The sequence below is a fragment of the Calypte anna genome, chromosome 12 (assembly GCF_003957555.1).
Source record: "Calypte anna isolate BGI_N300 chromosome 12, bCalAnn1_v1.p, whole genome shotgun sequence".
In the NCBI taxonomy this organism is placed as follows: domain Eukaryota; kingdom Metazoa; phylum Chordata; class Aves; order Apodiformes; family Trochilidae; genus Calypte; species Calypte anna.
Window position 1 is genome coordinate 9559674 of NC_044258.1, and position 21666 is coordinate 9581339.

The 21666-nt window shown below is 52.6% G+C and overlaps 2 protein-coding genes across 2 annotated transcripts; both read left to right on the forward strand.

Annotated features, from left to right (window-relative positions):
- Positions 1 to 362: 362 nt before the first annotated feature.
- SLC26A6 (solute carrier family 26 member 6) lies at positions 363 to 5899 on the forward strand. The gene is made up of 19 exons (XM_030458337.1): positions 363 to 490; positions 801 to 931; positions 1034 to 1144; positions 1409 to 1584; positions 1678 to 1842; positions 1975 to 2127; positions 2278 to 2360; positions 2454 to 2601; positions 2708 to 2821; positions 2930 to 3007; positions 3144 to 3239; positions 3341 to 3447; positions 3537 to 3606; positions 3774 to 3866; positions 3968 to 4072; positions 4631 to 4816; positions 4944 to 4998; positions 5257 to 5378; positions 5467 to 5899. The coding sequence occupies exons 1-19, from the start codon at positions 363 to 365 to the stop codon at positions 5488 to 5490; spliced, it is 2145 nt and encodes a 714-aa protein (XP_030314197.1). The 3' UTR covers positions 5491 to 5899.
- A 308-nt stretch (positions 5900 to 6207) lies between these two features.
- On the forward strand, positions 6208 to 14963 carry LOC103533263 (cytochrome b-c1 complex subunit 1, mitochondrial). The gene is made up of 13 exons (XM_030458328.1): positions 6208 to 6357; positions 6838 to 6978; positions 7457 to 7543; positions 8062 to 8191; positions 8990 to 9188; positions 9781 to 9860; positions 10005 to 10120; positions 10529 to 10672; positions 11398 to 11558; positions 12581 to 12666; positions 13150 to 13238; positions 13792 to 13867; positions 14740 to 14963. Exons 1-13 carry the CDS (start codon positions 6244 to 6246, stop codon positions 14802 to 14804), a joined length of 1488 nt encoding a protein of 495 aa, XP_030314188.1. The 5' UTR covers positions 6208 to 6243; the 3' UTR covers positions 14805 to 14963.
- Positions 14964 to 21666: the final 6703 nt, after the last annotated feature.

The window sequence follows — 21666 nt, forward strand, 5'->3', positions numbered from 1 at the left end:
GGAGAGGGGTGGCTGCACCGAGGGGTCCTGAGTGAGCGGGTGGAGGGGAACCCTCTGGGGCAGCCCCTGCCCATGCACCCCATCAGGGCAGAGGGGGCTGGTGTGGGGCAGGAGCAGGCAGTGCTGACCACCACGGCCTCACCTTCCTCCTTGCCTGCTGCTCTCTGTCCTGAGCTGCTCCTGCTTCTTCAGGACCCCCAAAACTCTGCTCATCCCTGCCTGCTCTTGGGTTGATTCTGCAGGCCTGACCGGGCTCCATGGGGCTGAAGGAAGGGCTGTGGGGTGGGCCCGGCTGCGGTTGTGTGTCTGAGCTGTCCCATGTCTCCCCACAGTGAACTGGCACGCGGGAGGACCAGGTGACCATGGCGGCGGAGATGGCACTGAGCCACCGGGTGCCCCGCGAGGTGCTAAGCGAGGCTGATCTGGAGGAGGTGGCACAGAGGAAACCTCCTGCCGGACCCTCTCTGCGAGGCTGTCTCCGTGAGGCCAGGTAGGACTGCACCAGCTGGAAGGATGTGTCTGGAGCCCACCAGGCACCATCCACCCCAGCCCCACCGCCACTGGGAGCGTGGCTCAGGCTACCTCAGTCTCTCCAGCAGAAAAGGTGCAAATCTAGGGTTTTATTCCCAAGCCTAGACAGCCATGTCCCCACCCTGTCCTCCTGCCTGGAGGAACATCTGGCTACACTGGAGGGAGCTGGAGGTCCCATAGGACCCATTTCTTCCCATGAGGCCACCCCACTGATGTCTCCAAGCCCCTGTGCTTGTGCTCAGCCCTGGCTCCTGCTCCTTCTCCACCAGATGCTCAGCCAAGTCCCTGACCTTCCGCTTCCTGCCCTTCCTGCGCTGGCTGCCCCGCTACCCGATCAAGGACTGGCTCCCAGGGGACATTGCCTCAGGCTTCAGCGTGGGCATCATGCACCTACCCCAGGGTGAGCGATGCCATGTCCAGGCTGCTGGGGCTTTCCTGCAGGTGGGCAGGCAGTCCAGGGCTTGGCCATCTGTGATGTGTTTCCCTTCTCCCCCACATCCAGGTCTTGCCTACGCACTGCTGGCAGGGCTGCCACCAGTCACAGGTCTCTACTCTTCCTTTTACCCTGTCTTCCTCTACTTCTTCTTCGGGACGTCCAGGCACAACTCTGTGGGTGAGCTGAGGGGCCACTTGTTTCTGTAGGGATGGTGGGGAGGGAGCAAGGATGAGAGGCGTGAGACTTCATCCATGGCACAGCATTGCCACATCAGTGGTTGGGGAGGACCTTTCTTGCTTTTACTTTGCCACACCAAGAAGACAGTTGGCCAAACTACAGCCAAAGCACAGTGGTTGTGCTTTGGGGGACCAAAGGGGACAGGTGCCTGTGAGATCCTGGTGCTGAGCTTAGGCATCCTACCCACACCCTGCCTGTCCCCAGGCCCATTTGCCGTCATCTCTGTCATGATTGGAAGTTTGACTGAATCCCTGCTGCCCAGTGAGAACTTCCTGGAATATGACAGTATCACCAACACCACGATAGTCAATGAGGAACGTCGTGATGCTGCCAGGGTGGAGCTGGTGGCCACCATCACTGTTCTAACAGGCATCTTTCAGGTAAGGGGGTCTCAGCCCAGCCTGGCAGGGAATAGGCAGCTGTGGTGTTGCCCCATAGCTGCAGAGCAGTCCTCCAGTTACCTCTTCTTCCAGGTGGCCCTGGGCCTCCTGCAGTTCGGCTTTGTGGTGACGTACCTCTCAGACCCCCTGGTGCGTGGCTACACCACTGCTGCCTCCGTGCATGTTCTCATCTCCCAGCTCAAGAATGTCTTTGGTGTCTCCTTGTCTGAGCATTCGGGGCCACTGTCACTATTTGTGGTGAGTGGTGGTTTGCTGCTGCCCCAAGACCCCCTGGGCACTCACCTGTGTGAGTGGTCACAGAGGTCCCCAGAAACCTGACAGGGAGGCATCTGCTTTCCTGAGCCTGTTAACTCCTCTGATATCCTCTAGACCATCATTGAGATCTGCAAGAAGCTGCCAGAGACCAACATTGGCACCCTGGTGACAGCCATCATTGCCATGGTGGCCATCTTAATTGTGAAAGAGCTCAACCACAAGTTTGCTGCCAAGCTGCCCATGCCCATACCCATCGAGCTGATTACGGTACCTAGAGCTGCCGCAGCTCCCTGTGGGGATGCAGCCATAGGTGTTGAGGGGTGGGATGTGTTGCCTTGGCATGCATCCCCTCATCCTCCTCTTTAACTGTGGTCCCTGCTCATTAAGGCCTTGCTTCACTCCACCATTATTCCACAGATCATTGTCTCCACTGGTATCTCCTACGGTGTCAACCTGCATGCTAAATTTGATATCTCTGTGGTGGGCAACATCCCCAGTGGGTGAGCAGGGCCAGGGGGAGGGTTTCTGTGCTGGGGCACTGTACCACCCATGGGACCCTGCTTTTGAGTCCTGTCTCCCTGTCTTGACCATAGGTTGAAGCCGCCCGTGGTCCCTAACTTCAGCTACTTTGGGCAGGTGGTAGGCAATGCCTTTGCCATCGCTGTGGTGGGCTATGCCATCTGCATCTCCCTGGGCAAGATCTTTGCCCTGAAGCATGGCTACAAAGTGGACAGCAACCAGGTGATGCTCTGAGGTGCAGGGGCCCTTCCCTGAGTGAAAACAAATCTTGTAGCGCGAGCAGCTGGGGAAGGCTCAGTGCTCCCCCACCACTGCTCTGTCCCTGCAGGAGCTGATTGCACTGGGCTTCTGCAACTTCCTGGGGGGCTTCTTCCAGTGTTTTGCCATTAGCTGCTCTATGTCACGGAGCCTGGTGCAGGAGAGCACAGGGGGCAACAGCCAGGTGGGTCTTGGGAGGTGCTGCCTCCCTCTGCAGTGCTGGACCAGGGCACAAGGAGCACAGAGAGTGGGGGGGGGAGCTCACCTCTGTCCTCTCACTTTCATCCCTCAGGTAGCTGGTGTCATTGCATCCCTGGTCATCCTGGTGACCATCCTGAAAATTGGAGAGCTCTTCCGGGACCTGCCCAAGGTACATCTGGGCCCATGACATCAGAGCCATATCCCACCCCTTTGCCTGCCCCATGGTGAGGTGGCGTGGGAACAGACAGGGCCCCCCCCCAGACCTATCTTCAGCATCCTCTTGACTGCAGAGACTTCTCTCCTAGGCCATCTTGTCTGCCATCATCATTGTCAACCTCAAGGGCATGTTCAAGCAGTTCCAAGACCTCTGCATGCTCTGGAAGTCCAACCAGGTGGACCTGGTAAGGCACACACTGCTGCCTGGTCTCTGCTCTTGTCCCTGGGGAGGGTTACTCCATCCTCCCTGTGGCTCATGGTGACACTGACTGTGCCCTTCCTCCAGATGGTCTGGGTTGTGACATTCGTGGCCACCCTCACATTGAACTTGGACATTGGCCTGGGGGCCTCGGTGGCCTTTGGACTACTCACCGTCATCTTCCGCACCCAGCTGTGAGTACTGCCACACGGCGGGCTGGTGCCATGTCCTGAGGCCAGGGGAAGCCCATGGTGACCTCAGCCCCTTGATCTGCTCCCTGCAGCCCTCACTACTCTGTCCTGGGACGCATCTCTGACACTGAAGTCTACAGGGACGTGGCTGAATATGAGATGGTAACCACAGCAGGGAGTGGGAGAAGAGCTGCCTGCAATGGTGGGGCATCTTGAAGCACCCCCAGGGGCTTTTCACTGGGGAAAGGAGCAGGGGGCTTGTGGGGGAAGGAGAGAAGGGGAGCAGGGAGCTCCGTCCCTGGGGTAGTACCCTTTCTGTCTGCCCCCAGGCACAGGAGGTCCCTGGTGTGAAGATCTTCCGCTCCTCCTCCACCCTCTATTTTGCCAACGTGGAGCTGTATGCTGATGCCCTGAAGAAGAAGGTAGGAGAGCCAGCAGCCCCTCATGATCCCCATGTCCCCCACCTGCCAGCACCCATCTGGTGGTGGGGCCCCTGGGGACACAGGGCTGCATTGTTTTGCAGAGTGGCATCGACGTGGACCGCCTGATTGAGAAGAAGAAGAAGGCTCTCAAGAAGCTGAAGAAGCAGCAGAAGAAAGCAGAGAAAGAGAAGGCAAAGAGGAAAAAGGTGCTTCCCTGCTGTGGGGGAACCCCCTGGTGCCACCTTGTACCATGTCCTTGTCTGGCCCTGGCATTTGCTGGGATTGGTGGCCTGTGGGGTTCCTGGTTCTGTCTGGGAACACTGGGCGAGAAAGAGGCACTGGGACAGATCTGGGCCATGGATTCACACTCAGGGTTGGTGGGGACAAAGTCCATTCCTGGGGAGAGCCGGGCCATTAATGATTAGATGGCAGAACTAGTGAGTCATTAGCCATTTGGTGAGTTAATCAGAATTAAGAGCAAGAGCAAAGGCTGATCTGGAGCCAGCTAATAAGCACCAGCTCTGAAAGAGGGTTACTGGGGAGAGGTGTGGATCTTCAGGATCCGGAAAGAGCCCAAAAACAGGTGAAGGTCTGAGAGAGGCACCTACTCCTGGGGCCACTCACTGCCTGTGCTCTCATGCAGCCCAAGAGCCTTGCCAAGCCCCACTGTGCTATGGGGCAGGGCAAGCTGGGGGGTGTGTGGCACACTGCCTGGCCTCTGCCAGACCCCATGCAATGAGGATGGGTCTCCTGCCTTCCCCCAGGATGTGGGGGATGGGAAGAATGGTCCAGGTGTGGCGGTGATCGAGCTGAGTGGAGTGGAAGGTGGCAAACCCCCTGAGCACACCCTGTGCGCCCTGGGGCTGCCCCAGCCTGACTTCCATGCCATCATCTTGGACTTCAGCCCCGTCAGCTTTGTTGACACTGTCTCTATCAAGATCCTGAAGAACGTAAGTGACCTGAGGGAGCAGGCGAGGCCGCAGCATCACTGGGAGCATCCCCAGGACCATGCGGGGTGGCCCAATGGCTGCTGCCTGTCCCTGTTCCCCGACTAAATGAGTTTTCTACCGTTCACAGATCTTCAGGGATTTCCGTGAGGTAGAAGTGGATGTCTTCATTGCCTGCTGCTCGGGTGAGGAGGCTGTGCAGGGCATGCCCACCCCTTTGGGACTCAGACCTCCATGGTGTCCCCATTCCCAGGGTTTCCCAGGGGACAGGTGCTGTAGATTATCCCAGGGATCCAGTCTGAGCATCACAGCCCGTGGCAAGGCAGCTGGATCCCTGGTGACAACCCCAGTGCCCTGCAGTACATGGGGAAGGGACGTTGCTTTGGGGGAAGGGGTGGGCTCAGCCATGTGCCATAAGTTTTGATGTTTCTCCCTCCACACAGTACCCGTCCTCATCCAGCTGGAGCGGGGCAACTTCTTCAGCTCAGCCATCACCAAGCACTGCTTCTTCCCCTCAGTGCACGACGCCGTGGTCCACATCAGCCGGGAGAGGTGCCAGGGCTCAGTAAGTACCCAGCCTCACCATCCCCATGGCTGCACTGAGGGGTGAGGGGGGGCAGCCAAGCTGACCCTTCCCTGCCTGTCCCCCTTAGGTGGATGGTGGCACCAGAATGTAACCCCGAGAGAGGAAAATATCTCCCCAAGGAGCCAGATGGACGAGGAGGATTTCGCTGCTCCCGGTAGCACCAACTCACTCACCCTGAGGACCAGAGGCCTCATAGCCCCAGCAGCCCCTCTGAACTCTGATAGCTGGGGCCCTGCTCTGGCCATGAGCCCCCCAGGATGGAGCTGCTGCGGGCACACAAGGTGCCGGCTCAGCCGGGAACAGGCCTGTCCTGCTGGGCCAGGCTCTGGTTTACGGGGCAGCGGAGGTGCCCCTGGGCCCAGCAGCAGGGCTGTACCGGGATAAACCCGAGTCGCGTTTCTCAGGCTTCGTGTGAATGCGTTCTCCTCAATAAAGCTGACCTGAGGCTGGGCCACCCGCCTGCACCCCGCCACAGCCGAGCACTGACAGACTGGGGTGAAGACCACGTCTGGCTCTCCATGTGGGTGGGCTGGCCCACCACCCTCCTTCCTTTGGCCTTTTTGACATTTTCCCCCAGCGAACCGTTCCGGGGTCGTCGAATCGGGCCAAAGGAGCAGCAAGGCTGCTGACCCCCACCCCCGGGATCCCGCTCCGGAATCCCAGCCCCGGGACCGTCCCCCGGGACCTCCCCACCCCCCCGCCCTCCCCTCTCTCAGCCCCCGCCGCCAGGGGGCGCTACCACACGCCCCGCATCACTTTGCGCATGCGCCGCCCCACCGCGGGCCCCTCCCCTGCCGGTGCGCACGCTGAGCCTCTCCCCTCTCCCCCTCCTCCCCGGCTGCGCATGCGCGGTGTGCCCGCTCTCTGGGTCAGCGGCGGGGACAAGATGGCGGCGTCCTCGGTGTGCCGGGCGGGCTGTGCGGCCGGGCGGGCCTTGCTGCGGGGTCCTCGCCCTTCCGTGAGTTACCGCGGTCGGCGGTGAGGGGGAGCGGCGAGGTGGGCCCAGGGGAGGCCGGCGAGGGGAGCGCCTGCGGTGCGGTGGGGCTGCCGAGCCCAGCCTGCACGACAGGAAGGTCACGGGGACGCGGCGGCCGGTACGGGGGGGGCTGCGGTCGCCATGGAAACTACCGATGGGGGGGCTTACCGGGGACCTGCTGTCCGCTCCCCTCCTTCGCCCCCGGACTGGGTTTTTTAACCGGCTCGTGAAACCCTTCCCTGGGGTTGGCGACTTGCTGAACCACCGGTTTCCACCCCTCCGGTGAACCGACATTTCAGTGAAATTGGGTGGGTGTGTGAGGGTGTGCAGCAGGAGCACCCTGCAATAGCCCTGGAAGAGGTGGTCCACCCGGGCAGTGGCCTGTCTTGTGCCCAGCAGCCTTGTTCTGGGCGTTGCTGGTTCAGGGTGATGGTAGCATTTACCTTGTTTTATGTTTTTTAGGCAACTTTATTGACTTTGACAAGGAACCGAGGTGCTGCCACTTATGCCCAGACACTCCAAAATATCCCTGAGACCCAGGTCACCACTCTGGACAATGGGCTCCGTGTAGCTTCGGAGGAGTCCAATCAGCCAACGTGTACGGTAAGCTTAAGACAAGTTAAGGGCTTTCTTGAAACAGACTGACTTGCTTAGTCTGTAGCTGGGCTTGCAAAAGCAGCAAACCCCTACTTGAACAAAAGCTTTCAGTGGAGGCCCTGCAACTTCTCTTTGTTGATTGGTGGGATTAATGTTGCAGTAGACAGCTGAGTCTGGCTTTGTGTAGGTCTGTAGTAAATCTTTGAAGTTCTTGAAGTTTTCTCAGGCTTACAGTTTTTGTGTAAGCAGTCAGTGACCAATAGCAGTAGTATCTTTGTCAAAACTAGCAGAGGCTTTTGCAGAGCTGGTAGATGAAAAGCCAAAATGTGTACAGGAAACAGTTGCTGGTCCTTCTTTTGATTTTGGTGCTACTGGTGCAATATCTGGGGAGCAAACTTCTTGCTCCTGGTGTTATATTTGTGGCATGAGGCTTGGGTGTGCTATTTGTTTTCTGATGTGTGTTTTCTGATGTGTTTTCCATTAGGTGGGACTGTGGATTGGGGTAGGGAGCCGCCATGAAAACGAGAAGAACAATGGGGCTGGTTACTTCCTGGAACATCTGGCCTTTAAGGTAAGGAAGTAGGCTAGGACTGGCACAGGATGTGTAGAGAAATGTTCTAAGTAGCCCTGGGCAGAAGGTATCTAGGCCTGGGACTTGCTGACTGGAGTCCAGTTTGTGCCATCATAGGGAACTTCAGCATCTGGCTTGCTTTTTAAGAGATTAGTTCTGTGTTAGATGTAGTTTTTTGCTCCCATTCTGGCTTCTAAATATTACTGTTTGAATAGCTAAAAAGCTACTTATTTTTTGTTTAGACTTGTTCTTGGTTCACTTCCACTGATTTGAACTTCAGCCACTGATCTTCTCATTCCTAGTGGGCTTTTCTCACACACTCAAAATACACTTCATCCATCCTTTAGAGTAAATAAGTCAAGTTTTAAATCTCTTACTTTCTGCACTTGCTCTTGGCTGGTATGAATCATGTGACAGCTTTTCCTGGGTTAGGTCTTTAGTGTTCTTTTCCTTGCTTGATTTCTGCCTGAGAGGGAAATCTGTTCATTTCATAGTTGTGTTTATCTGTTTTCTTTTAGGGCACAAAGAATCGTCCTGGGGCTGCCTTTGAGAAGGAGGTGGAGAGCATGGGTGCTCACCTGAATGGGTACACCTCACGTGAGCAGACTGCCTATTACATAAAAGCCTTGTCCAAGGACATGCCCAAAGGTAGGATGGCCAGTGGACAAAGTCTGATCTGGAGGTTGACAGAAGCAAACATGTTTCCTGTTTCTTCCCCACCAGCATACTTTCTAATAACAGACCAGGGAATGAAGCTGTGGCTGAGCAGTAGGATGGAAGTTCTAGTTGATGGTTGAAGAGGGCACTGCCATAACATGGTGCTTCAAAGCTGCAAGTTAATGTGTTTCTAAAACCAGTTTTAGAAAAAGCTCTGGTTATGTCAGGCTGCACTACATTGCCAGGAGGCAGGGTGTCTGTAGCCTGTGGTTGTTTTATGGAGCTGAGAAACTGAGGTCAGTGGCAGCTCCTGTGTCAGGAGTGCTCAGTGCAGCTCTTGCAGGTGTTGTCTGTGCTCTGTACTCCCATGTGCAGGCTCCTCTTTGGGTCATTTCTGTCCAGAAGTGATGATTTGAGTCAGAGCTTTGGGCCCTACTGTAGATGTGGGCTACACTGTAGCTGTCTCAAGCTGTCTGTAAGGATTTGGTGTCTTTCTGCAATAGTCCCAGTCTTCTGAGATACTTCATCTTCTGTAGTTGTTGCCTGCTCCCCACTGGCAGTGGTGCTTGGCAAGCTGACTTGGAAATTTGATGCTAAAACAGCTTTTGTCCCTCCCTGGTGCTGTGGGAATGGGTAGTACTTATCTCTCTCATGTTGCATTCCCTTCCCAGCACGGTTTGTTACTTGCTCCTTTGGCAGTGCCCCTGCTCCCTCCTTCTCTTTTCTCCTTTCAGCAGCACTGGGTGGCAGTCGGGCAGTGGGATTGCTAACACAGGAAATGTCTTGCAGCTGTAGAGCTTCTGGCTGACATTGTGCAGAACTGTGCACTGGAGGACTCTCAGATTGAGAAGGAACGTGGTGTCATCCTTCAGGAGTTGAAAGAAATCGACAGCAACTTGGTGGATGTGACCTTTGATTACCTCCATGCCACTGCATTCCAAGGCACCCCGCTGGCCCGCACTGTTGAGGGGACCACGGAGAACATCAAGTGAGCAACAGGCTAGATGTGGTACACAGCCTGTGGGTTTGGTCCTTGGGGTGTGTGCCTGCTGCTTCTTAGTAGTGGTGACTGCACGAGAAAACCAGTCTGTACACAGAGGTGATCTGTGCCTGTGTTGTGCCTGGAGTGTTTTCCCTGTTGGTGCTGATGTAATGCTGCACATGCTCTTCTCTGGAGTGCCCCTCACACAAGATGTGAGGGTGATAGAGCCAGGCTGAGCCTTCTCCCACACTTGTCAGTTTGATGCTGTTGGATTGAGAGCTAGGACTGCTCATGAAAGCAGTGGCCTTGAGCATACACACCCATTAGGGTACTGGTAGCTCACTGACCAGGGTCAGTACTCTCTAGTGTGTGTTGGAGTGTGTCCTTGACTCTGTGCCTTGGTCCTTGGTTTCCACTCCTGAATTAGAGCACAGGGAAAGCGCAGACAGAGCAGTGTTGCTTCTAAAAGGTGTGCCCCACAGCTAAGAGAATCAACAATGTCACTGCTGTCTCTGCAGTGTGAACTTGCTTCTCTTCAGCCTCTTGTTCCTCCTGCACAGAGATGCTGATGTACTGGGTCTCTCTGTGTTTGTTCTAGGAGTCTGACTCGAGCAGATCTGGCTTCATATGTTGATACTCACTTCAAGGCACCTCGTATGGTCCTGGCAGCTGCTGGAGGTCAGTTCTAGATCTTTACAATTCCAGGAAGCCTGGTTATTTTCAAGCTGGTGATCAAACCCTATTACACATCTTCAAGGTAAAGATGATCTTGATAAATGAAGCTGCTTTAAGGCAACAAATCTCTCTCTTTCCCACTGCCAGGTATTTCCCACAAAGAGCTGGTAGATGCAGCAAAGCAGCATTTAAGTGGAGTGGCTTTTGCATACAAAGAGGACGCAGTGCCTGCTGTTCCACGCTGTCGCTTTACAGGGAGTGAGGTAAAGTTTTGGTCCCAAAGAAAAAAAGCAGCTGTTGCCAAACTGCTGAATGAATGTAAACCAGTTGTAGATGCTTCTGAAAGGGAAAATCTTTCTATCTTAGAGAAGCTGAGGATGCAACATCTTGCTAGTGCCCACACATTCTGTTCTTGGGGCTTATTGCCACAGTGTGTTGGGTTTGAGATAGGACCCAAATTCTTTAGAAATGTGAAGTTGTTACTCAAATCATCTGCTGGAGAGCTCATATCAGAGCACTGGGTTTGAGCTCAAAGAGCTTGGGGTTTAGCCCAAGACCATTTCACTGAGATAAAATCAATTCCCCTAAGTTTTCAGCCTGGCATTGCAGCAGGCTGCAGACAGAGGCACAGTGTTCATACAGTTCTCCCCCACTCCTTGATGGTTTTCTAGATCCGTGCCAGAGATGATGGTCTGCCCTTTGCCCATATTGCTCTTGCTGTGGAGGGGCCAGGATGGGCTCATCCAGACAACATTGTCCTCAACGTGGCTAACGCCATCATTGGACGCTACGACCGCACCTTTGGAGGTGGTAAGGTAAGAGGTCTGTGTGTGTGACAGGGAGAACCTGGAGCCTTTTAGTAAGAAATATTATGGAGGCCATGGCTGGGTGTGCTTTATGGGAGGCTGTTGTGATTAGCTTCCAACTGTGAAGGGGTTAGGAGTCTGGAAAGGAAGATAGAAGTGTAATTGAGGCTAATCCAGGGCAGCCTTGAGAGGTGATGCTGAGACATGAACTGAGCCTTCTCTAATAAATCTGGAAGAGATTTAGCTGATGAATTCTCAGCAGCTTATTCTACCCTTACAAACTAGTTGCCCTGTGGGGCAGTGATGGCAAGCAGGACAGAGTACTTCGTATTCTCACAGCGCAAGCTTGCCTTACAAAGCAAAGCAAAGCAAGTGGAACTTGCAGCCATTCTCAGCTGAAATCTCTCTGGCCTGCATAACTGTGCTAACCCCTGCTTCTGGGAGACCTTGCACTTCCCAGTTTCTCCCCCTCCTGTGGTGATCCACATACCAGCACATTATCTGAGGCTGGAAAAGGAAATGTTTTTTCTGGATGGACTCGGGCCATTGTCTGTGGCTTTTCCACCAGTGAATCTCATCTGCTGACCACATGAAAGGTCTAAATTAAGCTCTGTTTCAGCAAAGTGCTCTGCTGTCTTGTCTGTGGTCTTTGTGAAAACAGCTCAGTTGGAAAGAATTTGAGCTGTGAGGGAGCTGTAAGAGCGAAATGGCTGATGGTTTCTCCTTATTTACAGAATCAATCCAGCAGGCTGGCTACGCTTGCAGTGGAGCATAATCTCTGCCACAGCTTCCAGACATTCAACACCTCTTACTCTGACACTGGCCTCTTTGGTTTCCATTTTGTTTCTGATCCTCTGTCCGTAGATGATATGATGTATTGTGCTCAGGGGGAGTGGTAAGTAAAACTTTGACAGAAGTTCTTGTTTAAAATCTGACTCTCTTTTGGGAGTCTGAGCTGGTGAGGGGAGCTTATTAGATCTTTAGAGAGCAGTCTTTTTATGAACTTCTTGTTAACTTGCATTCTGGTTAAGTGATCTGAAAGTGGTTTCTGTAAATATCTTGGGATATGGCTTTTGAGGAGCTATTCTAATCCCTTAGGCCTCTTCAGGTCTTTTGTTTATGTTTCTGATTTTTTGCACTGAGGCTTTGTGTTTGTGTTTTGGTTTTTTTGTTTTTTTTTTTAAGTTAAATCATCCCTTAGTGACAGGGCTTTCCCAGGTGCCCAAGAGACATATCTCCATTGTCTCATTAAGCTTGAGCAAAGCAGGCAGAGTTCCTGCCTTTCAGACTGTTCTGCTGTGCCTGAAAAACACCCCAATGCTGGAGTCATGCCAGTGTTTGGGGGCCTTGTGTCTGTCCTTATTGTATATGTGTATGTCCCACTAATGGTTTGGGGCTACATCTGAGATGCAGAGCCCAGCCACGCTGTGTTTGCAGCAGATGGAGTTAGCCCTTGCCCCAGAGACGTTGCAGTTGGCAGAGGAGGGAGGGATTTCGCAGCTGGAGTCCAAACAGACTCTGTAGAACTGTCTTGTTCTTTCAGCATCAGTTTCCATAGCAGCTTGCCATGCGTGGGAATAGCTGACAGGCCTTCCTTCTCTTGTGACAGCGTACTGCAGGCTGCTTGCTGCTGTGCCTGGTGGGCAAGCACCAGGGCTGCTCAGGCCTTTGTGTGTGTAACTGGGCGTGTAACCTGCTGGGTGATGTCCCCTGCCTGTAAGCTTGAGCTCTTTCTCTCACCTTCTACTGTTCAGTGCTCCCCAGTTCTTGGCTGGTTTTTGGTGATAAGCCTGTAAGACAAGTGATGCTGATAATATCTAACTTGTCCAGGGGCTGGGGAAAGAGAGGCATTCACTTTCTCTCTGAACAGACAAACATCTTTTAAGAGCTTTAGTAGTCTTTCCATCTCCTCTCCAGGATGCGTCTGTGCACTAGTGCCACAGATTCAGAGGTGAAGAGAGCCAAGAACTATGTCCGAAATGCCATGGTGGCTCAACTGGATGGTATGTTCTGGTTTATAGATTGACCACACACAGCTTTTAGAGTTGCTGTTTGTCTCTCCTGGGGAGCCATAGCTCTGCTGGACATTTCAGTACTGCTGGAAGGCACTGGGCAGACCTTCCTTTTCTCTGCTCTGCATTCCTCTTGCCTTGCTGTCGAAGCAGCTGACCCCAGCCCGCTGTGCTCCAGGCTGGCTCTGGCTGTCATATGGTCATTGTGTGGCTGAGGGTGAATAATGTGCTGCAGGGTTAAGTTAGAATTGAGACCCTCAAACTGGTCTGCCTTGGAGGGAGCACTTCAGAGACCACTGAAGGAATTTTCTTATTGCTTAACTCCCACTGAAGCCAATTATTATGGTAACTACAGCAGGTACTTTGTTAGAAGCTGTTTAAGAGTTGCTTCACTCTGGTTGAACTGATAAATCAGGCTGTGCAACTCTGGAAGGCTTTCTGCTATGCTGACCATGTGATGTCTTTAACATCCAGGCACTACCCCAGTGTGTGATAACATTGGAAGCCATCTCTTAAACTATGGACGCCGTATCCCTCTGGAGGAATGGGATGCCAGGATTTCTGTAGGTATCCATCTGTTTTGGTTGGGGTACCTGAGTGTGGTTGGTGTCAGAATTTTCTGGCGTTAGTTTGCTGCAGTAACATGAAGCTCATTTACACTTTAGTCAGGCTGCTTGGAGTCCAGGCAGTCAGTTCACTGGCTGCAATATAAATATGTCTCTCTCTCTCTCTCTCTCTATATATATATATATATCTATATGGCATAGGCTCAGTGTATCCTGTGTCCCTGTGGCTGGATTCAGTCCATCAAGGAAAGTTAAGATGCACATCATGAAATAAGAGTTACCTAGAGGTGGCCAACATCTAGTTTGTATACTTCTGCAGCCACAGTATCCCTTGCAAGGTTTCAGGTTTTGGACAGCCATGTGTTCCATACCCTCAGAAGAACATTAGCCATCCTTGCAGACAAGAGCGGTACAATTGGTGCAGATGGCCCCCAAGGGTCTGACAGTGTCTTTTTAAGTATCTTGATATGTGATGGCAACAGTAGCTTTCAGCTTGGAGAAATGCAGGTCTGCTAGAGGGGTTGTTAATTGCTTGTTTGATATCTACTAGGCTGTTGATGCAAGAATGGTGAGAGAGGTCTGCAGTAAATACATTTATGACAAATGCCCGGCAATTGCAGCAGTTGGTAAGTACCATGCAGCAATTAGTACACAGTGACTCAAAAAGCAGGAAAGGGTCAAGAACAGAGTGGAAGGGAGCTGCAGCCACTTTTCGTGTGGCTTCCAACCCTCCTGGGTCTTTACTGGTATCCTCCTGCCTCTGCACATGAGATGTGCCAAGGCACATTTGCCAGGAGATCAAACCTGCAGGTGATGGAGGCGTGGTGGCAGTGGGCTGCTGGCTGTCCTCCCACCTCTCTGCTGGCTGCAGAGCCTGGAACTAAGGTTGGGAGTCCCATTGCTGGGTGCGGGCCCAGCAGCGTCTGCCAGGTGTCCTTACCCTGGGGTCATGGTGGTTTATGTAAGGGAAGTGAAGGGACCTGATCCTCCTGTGTTGCTCTGGCATGTCTGTCTGGACAAGGATAAATTCCACTCAGAAAACCTGCCTGAGCAGCTCAGCTCTGCTCTGCTACCTCCTTCCTGTGTGTTGTGGATTCCCCTCCTCCATGCAGCTGTTTCCTCTGGCCTTCAAAGCAGAGCAGCTTGGAAAAGGCAGAGAGTTTTTGAAGAGGAAGTTGGAGTGAACTAGCCAAAATTTCCCATGACTTGATGGCTCCTTGTATTTCATATCTGTATGTGGAGCTGTCCTGAGCATTGTAGAGCAGCATGAGAAAACAACTTACTTGGAGTAAACGAGTAACAATTTATCTGTCAGGAGGGATAATACCTGCTGGTTTTTCTGATGCAGCTTTGAGCTGTGCTTGCCTGGTTTTGTGCATAGCTGATCTGGACTGTGACCACATTCTGTTCTGTCCCCATCTGCTTTAAGACCAATGGAAAAACTGTCCAGGAATTTTAGCTGCATCTTCAGTGACTGACTCTTGTTCTGTTCACTCAGGTCCCATTGAACAGCTGTTGGATTACAACCGTCTGCGCAGTGCCATGTACTGGATCCGTCTCTAGGACATGGAAGCAGTGAAGCAGTGGACTGTGGCAGATTCCCTCTGGCTCTGAATGTCTGGTGCAACAGGGGCAAGAAGAGTCCCATCAAAATGGCTGTCCTCTTGGTGTTAAATGTATAAAAATAAATATATACTATATGGAGTTGGTTCTGCTGAAAGTTAGCTCTGTTCTGCTGGACTGTGTGTGTAGACATTGTTCATGCAAGAAACTTCTCTGTGTGTCTGTCTGCAGCCCTGCCTTCTCTGTGCTGAGCTGGAGCTGATAGTGTCCCGGTTCAGAGGTCTTGCCTTTAGGTTGGTGAAAAGAAAGTGTTTCTGCTGGTATGAGGCTGCCAGTGTAGCTCTGGCTGTCTCTGCTGGTCAGACTTGGGCTGTAGCAGTGCTTTGTGTAGACCTAAGAATGAGTAGCCCTCATCTGAGGGGACCTTTGTGCTCTGCTGCTTCTCAAGAAAATAAAGATGTATCTATGGGAAGGTGGTCCTCTTCCTGACCCCAGGGTCTGGTGATAGCATTTCTGGCTTGGCTGTTGGTCACCCTCTTGTCGCAGTGACCACCTTGTGGGAGGAGCAGTTGGTTCCAGTCCCTCTCTCCCTGATCAGGTACAGACAAAACCTCGCCTGAGTTCCCACCACTTGGTGGTGAAGGGGATCAGCCTGAGTTGCCTGATGCTGCCTCAGTACCACTGAGGCTGTTGGCTCTGGCACAGCTGGGGTAGTGTGAGGAGCTGGAGTTGTTGCTAGATAAAACACCTTTCTAGAGACTACAGGAGTATGGTACCTCTCACCTTGAGCTTCCCAGCTGAACGCTTACTAATGAGCAGAGATTGTGGTTGAGTATGTTGGTGTTGCTCTACAGGTTCCTCTGAGCATCCATCTACCCAGCTTCACCTGTGCAATAGCTGAGAAGCTGCTGACTGAAGTACTGGCAACCTGGCCTGTACCTGGATGATAATCTAGGTTTGAATAGCTGAAAGAGCTACCCAACCGTTTCTGCCTTGACTGCTGTTAATCTGGTTGTTGCTCCCTTGTCTTGCCTCTGGGAAGCTGGAATGTGGAACAGGAAGGATGAAACAGAGCAAGGGGTATGGAGAAGAGCTTCCCACCAGGTGGCACCAGCCTGTCATAGCTACCCTTGGAAGCTGCGAGGTACTCCTGTTTCATTTCTGTCTTTGGGATAAATCTCTCTGAGATTCTCATTTAATTTCCAGGTGCTGCCCTGACAAGTGCGATTTAAAAATAGTGTAAAAATTTCTAGGAGTTAGTCATTACACTTGAGACTAATCCAGTGTACTAAATCATTTGTGCTGAATTTGGATTCCTGCTGAGGGAGTCAGTGTGTCTGAACTCATTGCGTATCCTAGGCAAGTTTGAAACTGTTAAATGTTCTGGATGCAACTGGGGTTTAACTATCATCACAAGCTCTGGCTCGTTGCAAGTGCACTGAGGGCTCAAAAACTAAAGCAGCTCACTTGTGCCTCAAGCCTTGTGGAACCAGTAAATGATTCTGTCTTGGTTTTGTGACTGCAATCAGACAATAATCCTCTTTTGTCTTCCATTGCTATGTATTTCCCCCCCTCCAGGTGAGCTTCCTGGGTGTTTTGCAGTTGGTGAGAAGTACAGGGAAAGGGAAATGTACATCCTTGCTTTAGCATTTCCTACAAGTTTTCTTGTCTGGAGGTATCTGCTTGGGAATGGTTGTTTTCCTGGAGTAATTCCTGTGCTACTTTGTACAAGGAGCAGATTCAAACACCTCTGCCGTTGTTGCTTACCTGACAGCCATTGTGGCAGAAGTGGCTGGGGCTGGCAGAGCTCCCTTCTCAGTGAGGACTACCACTCCTTCCCTCCTCCTGCCCAAGAGGCTGCAGCTCTGCAGGGGTGGCTGGCTTATGCTGGAAAGTACTTTATGTAGATGCTTTTATCTATGTAGAAATCTGAGTATCTGGGCTGATCTAGACAAGGATTTGTGCCCTGGTGAGTAGTGCTGGGTGCAGAGTGCTGTTGGGTGCCCACGAACAGCTGAGAGTTGAGGCTGAGCTGTGCCTAAGATGTTGGCATCTGTTTTCTGGCTGCATTTCTAGTGGCACTCTGCCTTGTAATGCCTGTCATGTTTGAGTGCTGTGGCAGTCCATGCTTCCAGAAACACAGGCATCTCACCAGCTCTGAGGATTGAGAGGTTTGTGATACCATTTTTCCTTTGTAAACAACCTTTTTCAGCAGGCAGCCTGAGGATCTAAAAGGTGGGAAAGGGAAATCCATTCAGGAGTCAAGAGCATTGTTACTTGCCAGCAGTTTGGGAAGCATCACCTGGAATTGGTATGGAGTTATCAAGCATTTGGTAGCTGAATCCCTTGGTGCTGAAAGAACTGAAGCTCCAATCTCTTTGGTGGGTCTCTTGCTGTTTGAGCTGTAGAAGTGTGTGTCAGTTCCTCCACTGGAGCAACCTCAGTCCAAGGGAAACCAAAATAGGAAGTGTCTGGAATGATGGAAGTGTCCTGCCTCAGTGCTTTTCCCAAACCTTGAAAAAGAGACTTTTTGCTGAACCTCTCCCCTCCCCTTCCTGCTGTTTCCGCTGCCCACTGAAGGACAGTGGCAGTGCCAGAGGAGGGAGTTGGAACCATCCCTAGAACAGGGCAATTTCACTGAAACTGGAGATGGCCTGGGTGACCTAATAAATCTGTTTCCTGGCTCCCTGGACAATATGGGATTGTTTAGCGGGCTCTTTGACCAGTCTAGTTTTCAATGGCTTAAGTGTTTTATTTTGCTACTTCAGTTGGAAGGTTGGGATCCCATTAAACTATGCTGATAAATTTAGTCTGGTGTATGAATTGGCCTTTGCTCCTTCCCCTTCTTATCCTATCTCACTGCCATTCCCTCTTTGAAGTTCACGCCTTCCACTTACCTCTAAGCAATTGCTTTCCCTCCCTGACATCTTGGCACTTTGTCTTTTGGCTGGAAGAGAGGAGGATTTTGAAATGAAGGTGCTGTTGATTGTTGTGTGTGCCTATCCAAGGCTCTGCAATGTCACCTGCACAGCACTTTGTGAGTGTTTTCCACCATAAAATCTAGCAGTGAAAATGAGGGGAGTGCTTCCTAGAGCCCTGTGAAGAGTGCTCCAGGTTTCCCTGGTCTCTAGCAGGAAAAGCTGTTGGTAACCCCAGTGTGGGGCTGCAGGGCTGGGGCAGATGCACAGGGTGGATCTGCTTGTGGAGCAGGCAGCCCCTTTGATATGTGAGCTGCTTGTTTGGGATCCAGGCTCTTGCCAAAAGAGGGCCCACAGCAGCCAATTGTTGGTAGTTGCCTCACCTGAACTAATTACCCCCCCTGGAAAGTACAGTTGATACTAATCATAGGTGCTGAGCCAAACCTGTCCTCAGGGAAGTGGGGAGCTGCAGAGAGGCTTTCACAGAAATGAGAGGCTTGGAGCCGTGCCGCTCTTTGGTGCCAGAGAGCTTTTGGGAGAGCCTGCAGCCCTGAGGGGCTGCTTCTCTACCCACTCCCCTGCTGAGGCTGGTGAAAAATGGCAGCAGGAGCAATGAGTGAGTGAGGTTTGAAAGACACAGGGCAGGGGAGCTGCATCTGTGCTGGTGCCTCATGCTAATGGAGCCTCACACTGCTTGGATCCTGTGGTGTAGGGACTGACCAAGGCATTGGCATGGCTGTGTCCAGAGACCTTTTACCCCTGGTCAGCCCCTGTATCATGTGGTTTGGCCCCAGGAGGGCTGTGGTTTCCCCATGATGGAGTGTCATGAATCAGGGCTTCAGGACTGCTGAGGTGAGGATGGTACCTGATGCTTGTCAGACTCACAGGCTCGTCCTGCCCAGGCTCTCCTTCACTTTGCACACCAGGAAAGAGGAACAGTGAGCAGTGGCATGTAGATGCATATCCAGAATAACTTCAGTTTCCTATTTGCAAAAGGAAAACGGCTCATTTAAAGCTTTACGGTATTCATTGTATGTAAAAAGCAAGGGACAAAGGGCCCACCCAGGCTTGACTGCCAGCTATAGCCATCTCCACTGCTAGGAGAGACCAGGCTGAGCAGGGCTGGTGGCAGGACTTGTCTCCATTGTCTCAGCTCTTTCTTCAGTGGTGGGTCAGGAGGGGTCGAATCTGAGCCCTGAACACTCTCATTAAAAGCTGCTTTACCCCACATGCCTTCCAAAGAGGATCAGTGGTTCTCACTTTCCCATGCAAGTTTCTTCCTTGCTCTTTCTTCTTACATTATTTTCCTCCTCAGGGCTCTGAGGCTTTTAGTGGGGCAGCTGGGCTGAGGTTTGGCCTTGCTGCCTCTTGAACCCGTCGCTGGGGTTGCCCAGAAAAGCTGCAAGAAACACAGTGCCTGGAGGAGGATCTGCCCAGGTTCCTCACCTGCCCAGGAATGGGAAATGGAGCTGCTGGCCCAGAACTGAGATGCTGGGGGTGGCAGCCTGGGGAGGTTCCAGCCCTGATCTGTGAGAGCAGGAGGGATATTTTTGTACAAAGCGGTGTTGATGGGAGTAGTATCTGTGCTGGATCACCCACCAGGTGCTCTGGAGACACTGCTGCTTCTTGATGTCCCACCAGTAATTGCTGAGCCTCTGTCATATTCTGATATTATTTAAGGCTCTGTACACTGCCTGGGCGTGAGAACTGCATAGCACAGGCAGCATGAGGACACTGAAGGAAACTGGATCAAATGCCACATGACCTGGTTTGAGTGAGGCTAATTATGTAATTAAGATATTGAAACAGAAGCTGGCTATCTGAGCACTCTTCAAAGTCTCACCAAGAGCCTGTAGTGCAACACTGAGCATTTAGGTTTTCTTTGCCCTGTGTTGCCCTGCCATGAATGTGGGTACTGGTGCTCTGTGCAGTTCACAGAGTAAGGCTGCTCCATGTGCACTGCCCTCAGCACATAGCAGCTCAGATGTGTTTTGTAAAATAGCCCCAGTTCTGTGCACTGTTTTCTGCTGTGTGTGTAGCTTTTATTCAGAGCAGGCACTTGGATAACTCTGCAAAAGGAATGTGCTGCTGATCTCTTATTTGTTATATTTAGTGAAGAGAGCTGACTCTTTAGGAGGGGGATTTTTTTCCTTCCTTATTTGAATGTTTAATCTAGGTAATTGAAGATGTGTTGCTTTGAGATTTAGGATTTGGTGTATATTCAACTTCAGAAAACAGTCTTCTGAGCTTCTCTATGTACAATTTAATATTGTACAGGTTTATATATACCAAAACCATGGCCTCTCCATTGAGACCACATTTCTCTTGAGTAATGCTTGTAGCAACTGAGAGCCAGACTGGGTGCTATGGATGAAACCTGGAAGATGTGATTTTTTCAAGTAGAGATTTGTTATAATTTGCCATGGACATGCTGTATGGGGCTGGGGTTTGGTGAGGGGTGGCTCTAGGAACTGGAGTGGCAGGCAGCATGTCTGGCAAGCTCCTGTCTCCCCTGGTGTGGAGGGAGCCCTGGTGTGCCTGGGGGCTCCCAGGAAGAGGTTGTGGGTGAGCGTGCTCAGGCCCCGGGCATCTGGGCTCCACGTAGCTGTTCTGCATTTATTTCCAACCCTTCCCCCCACCCGGCTGCTGCGAGGCCGGAGGTCCCCATTGCCCCTGTCTGATCTCAGCTGTGGCTCTCTGGCTTCCTCTGCTTTGTTTACAGCTGTTCCAGATGTGAAGCACTTGGCAGGAGCCCCTGTGACATGGGAATACAAGTATCTCTCTCCTGTTTCTGCCTTGCACGCGCAGGGGTGACTCACAGGTGACCTTCCCCCAGCTTTGCTGAAGATGATGGAGAAGGCTGAGGTCCACACAGCCCTAGGCTGGTGACTCCAAAGGTGTTGGGGAGCAAGAGAAAGGCTCCTGTTCTCCTCTCTTCTGGATGGTAAGGGGTGCTCAAAGGTGCTGCAGACATGTTTTTGGCAAGGAGATGGAGCTTTGAGAGCCCCGTCCCTATTGTTATTTTTCTGGGGATGTGCTGCGTTGGTGCATACTGTACCCCCATCCTCTCTGGGACCCTCACCTAGGCCGGACGCCTCACCTAGCCTTCCTCCAGAGCCCTGCCCAGTGTTCTCCACAGCAGCTGCTGAAGTCCTTGCATGAGATGTACGTGGCCACCCGCCCCGTGCCATCCCGGTGACGCAGCCCTCCTGCTCGATGGAGATATGAAGTCATCCTGGGGGGGATCTGGGGAGGGAGGAGTTCCCATGGTGACAGACAGCGATTCACCCGATGGGGCAGGGCGGGTGCTTAGTCCTTTTTATTCTTTTCTTCTGGAGTCGGGCACCCAGCCAAAGAGCTGAAGGAGCAATGGCACAGCCTCGCAGGGGAGAGCTGTGAGGACAAGTCTGGTCTCGTGAGCTGCACAAATCCCTCCGGAGCGTGGTCCCCCCCCTGCACCCTGGCTGCTGCCACACAGGTAGGGGTGCTCCCAGCCTCTCAGCCCCCTGGGTGCTGAGCACCCCCCCTTAGCTTCCTGACCACCCCAGCAGACTCGTGGCCAAATCTGTATCACCCTTCCCATGGACCGTGGCTGCTGCCTGAAACACTCCAGGCAGTATCCTACAGCTGCTGGAGACCCAGCGCTGGCAGCTGGCATACCCTGGGTAGGGGAGGTTGTGCCCCTCCCGTGCCCAAGGCTCGCAAAAGCCCCTTCCCTGGAGGCTGTGCTGTGTCCCCGGCTCTCCTTCGGTACCTACCCCCTTCCATGTCCCTGCCTGTCCCGGGCAGGGCCCCCGCCGCGCCCGGGTGTGAGCTGTGCCGTCCCTCCCCGGCACAGCATCTGCCTCTACCTGCCCCGCACGTCGCCCACCGGCCCCTGGGCTGCCGGTGGTGCTCCCCACCGCTACCTCGGGCACATGTTCCACAAGGAACAGCCAAGCCAC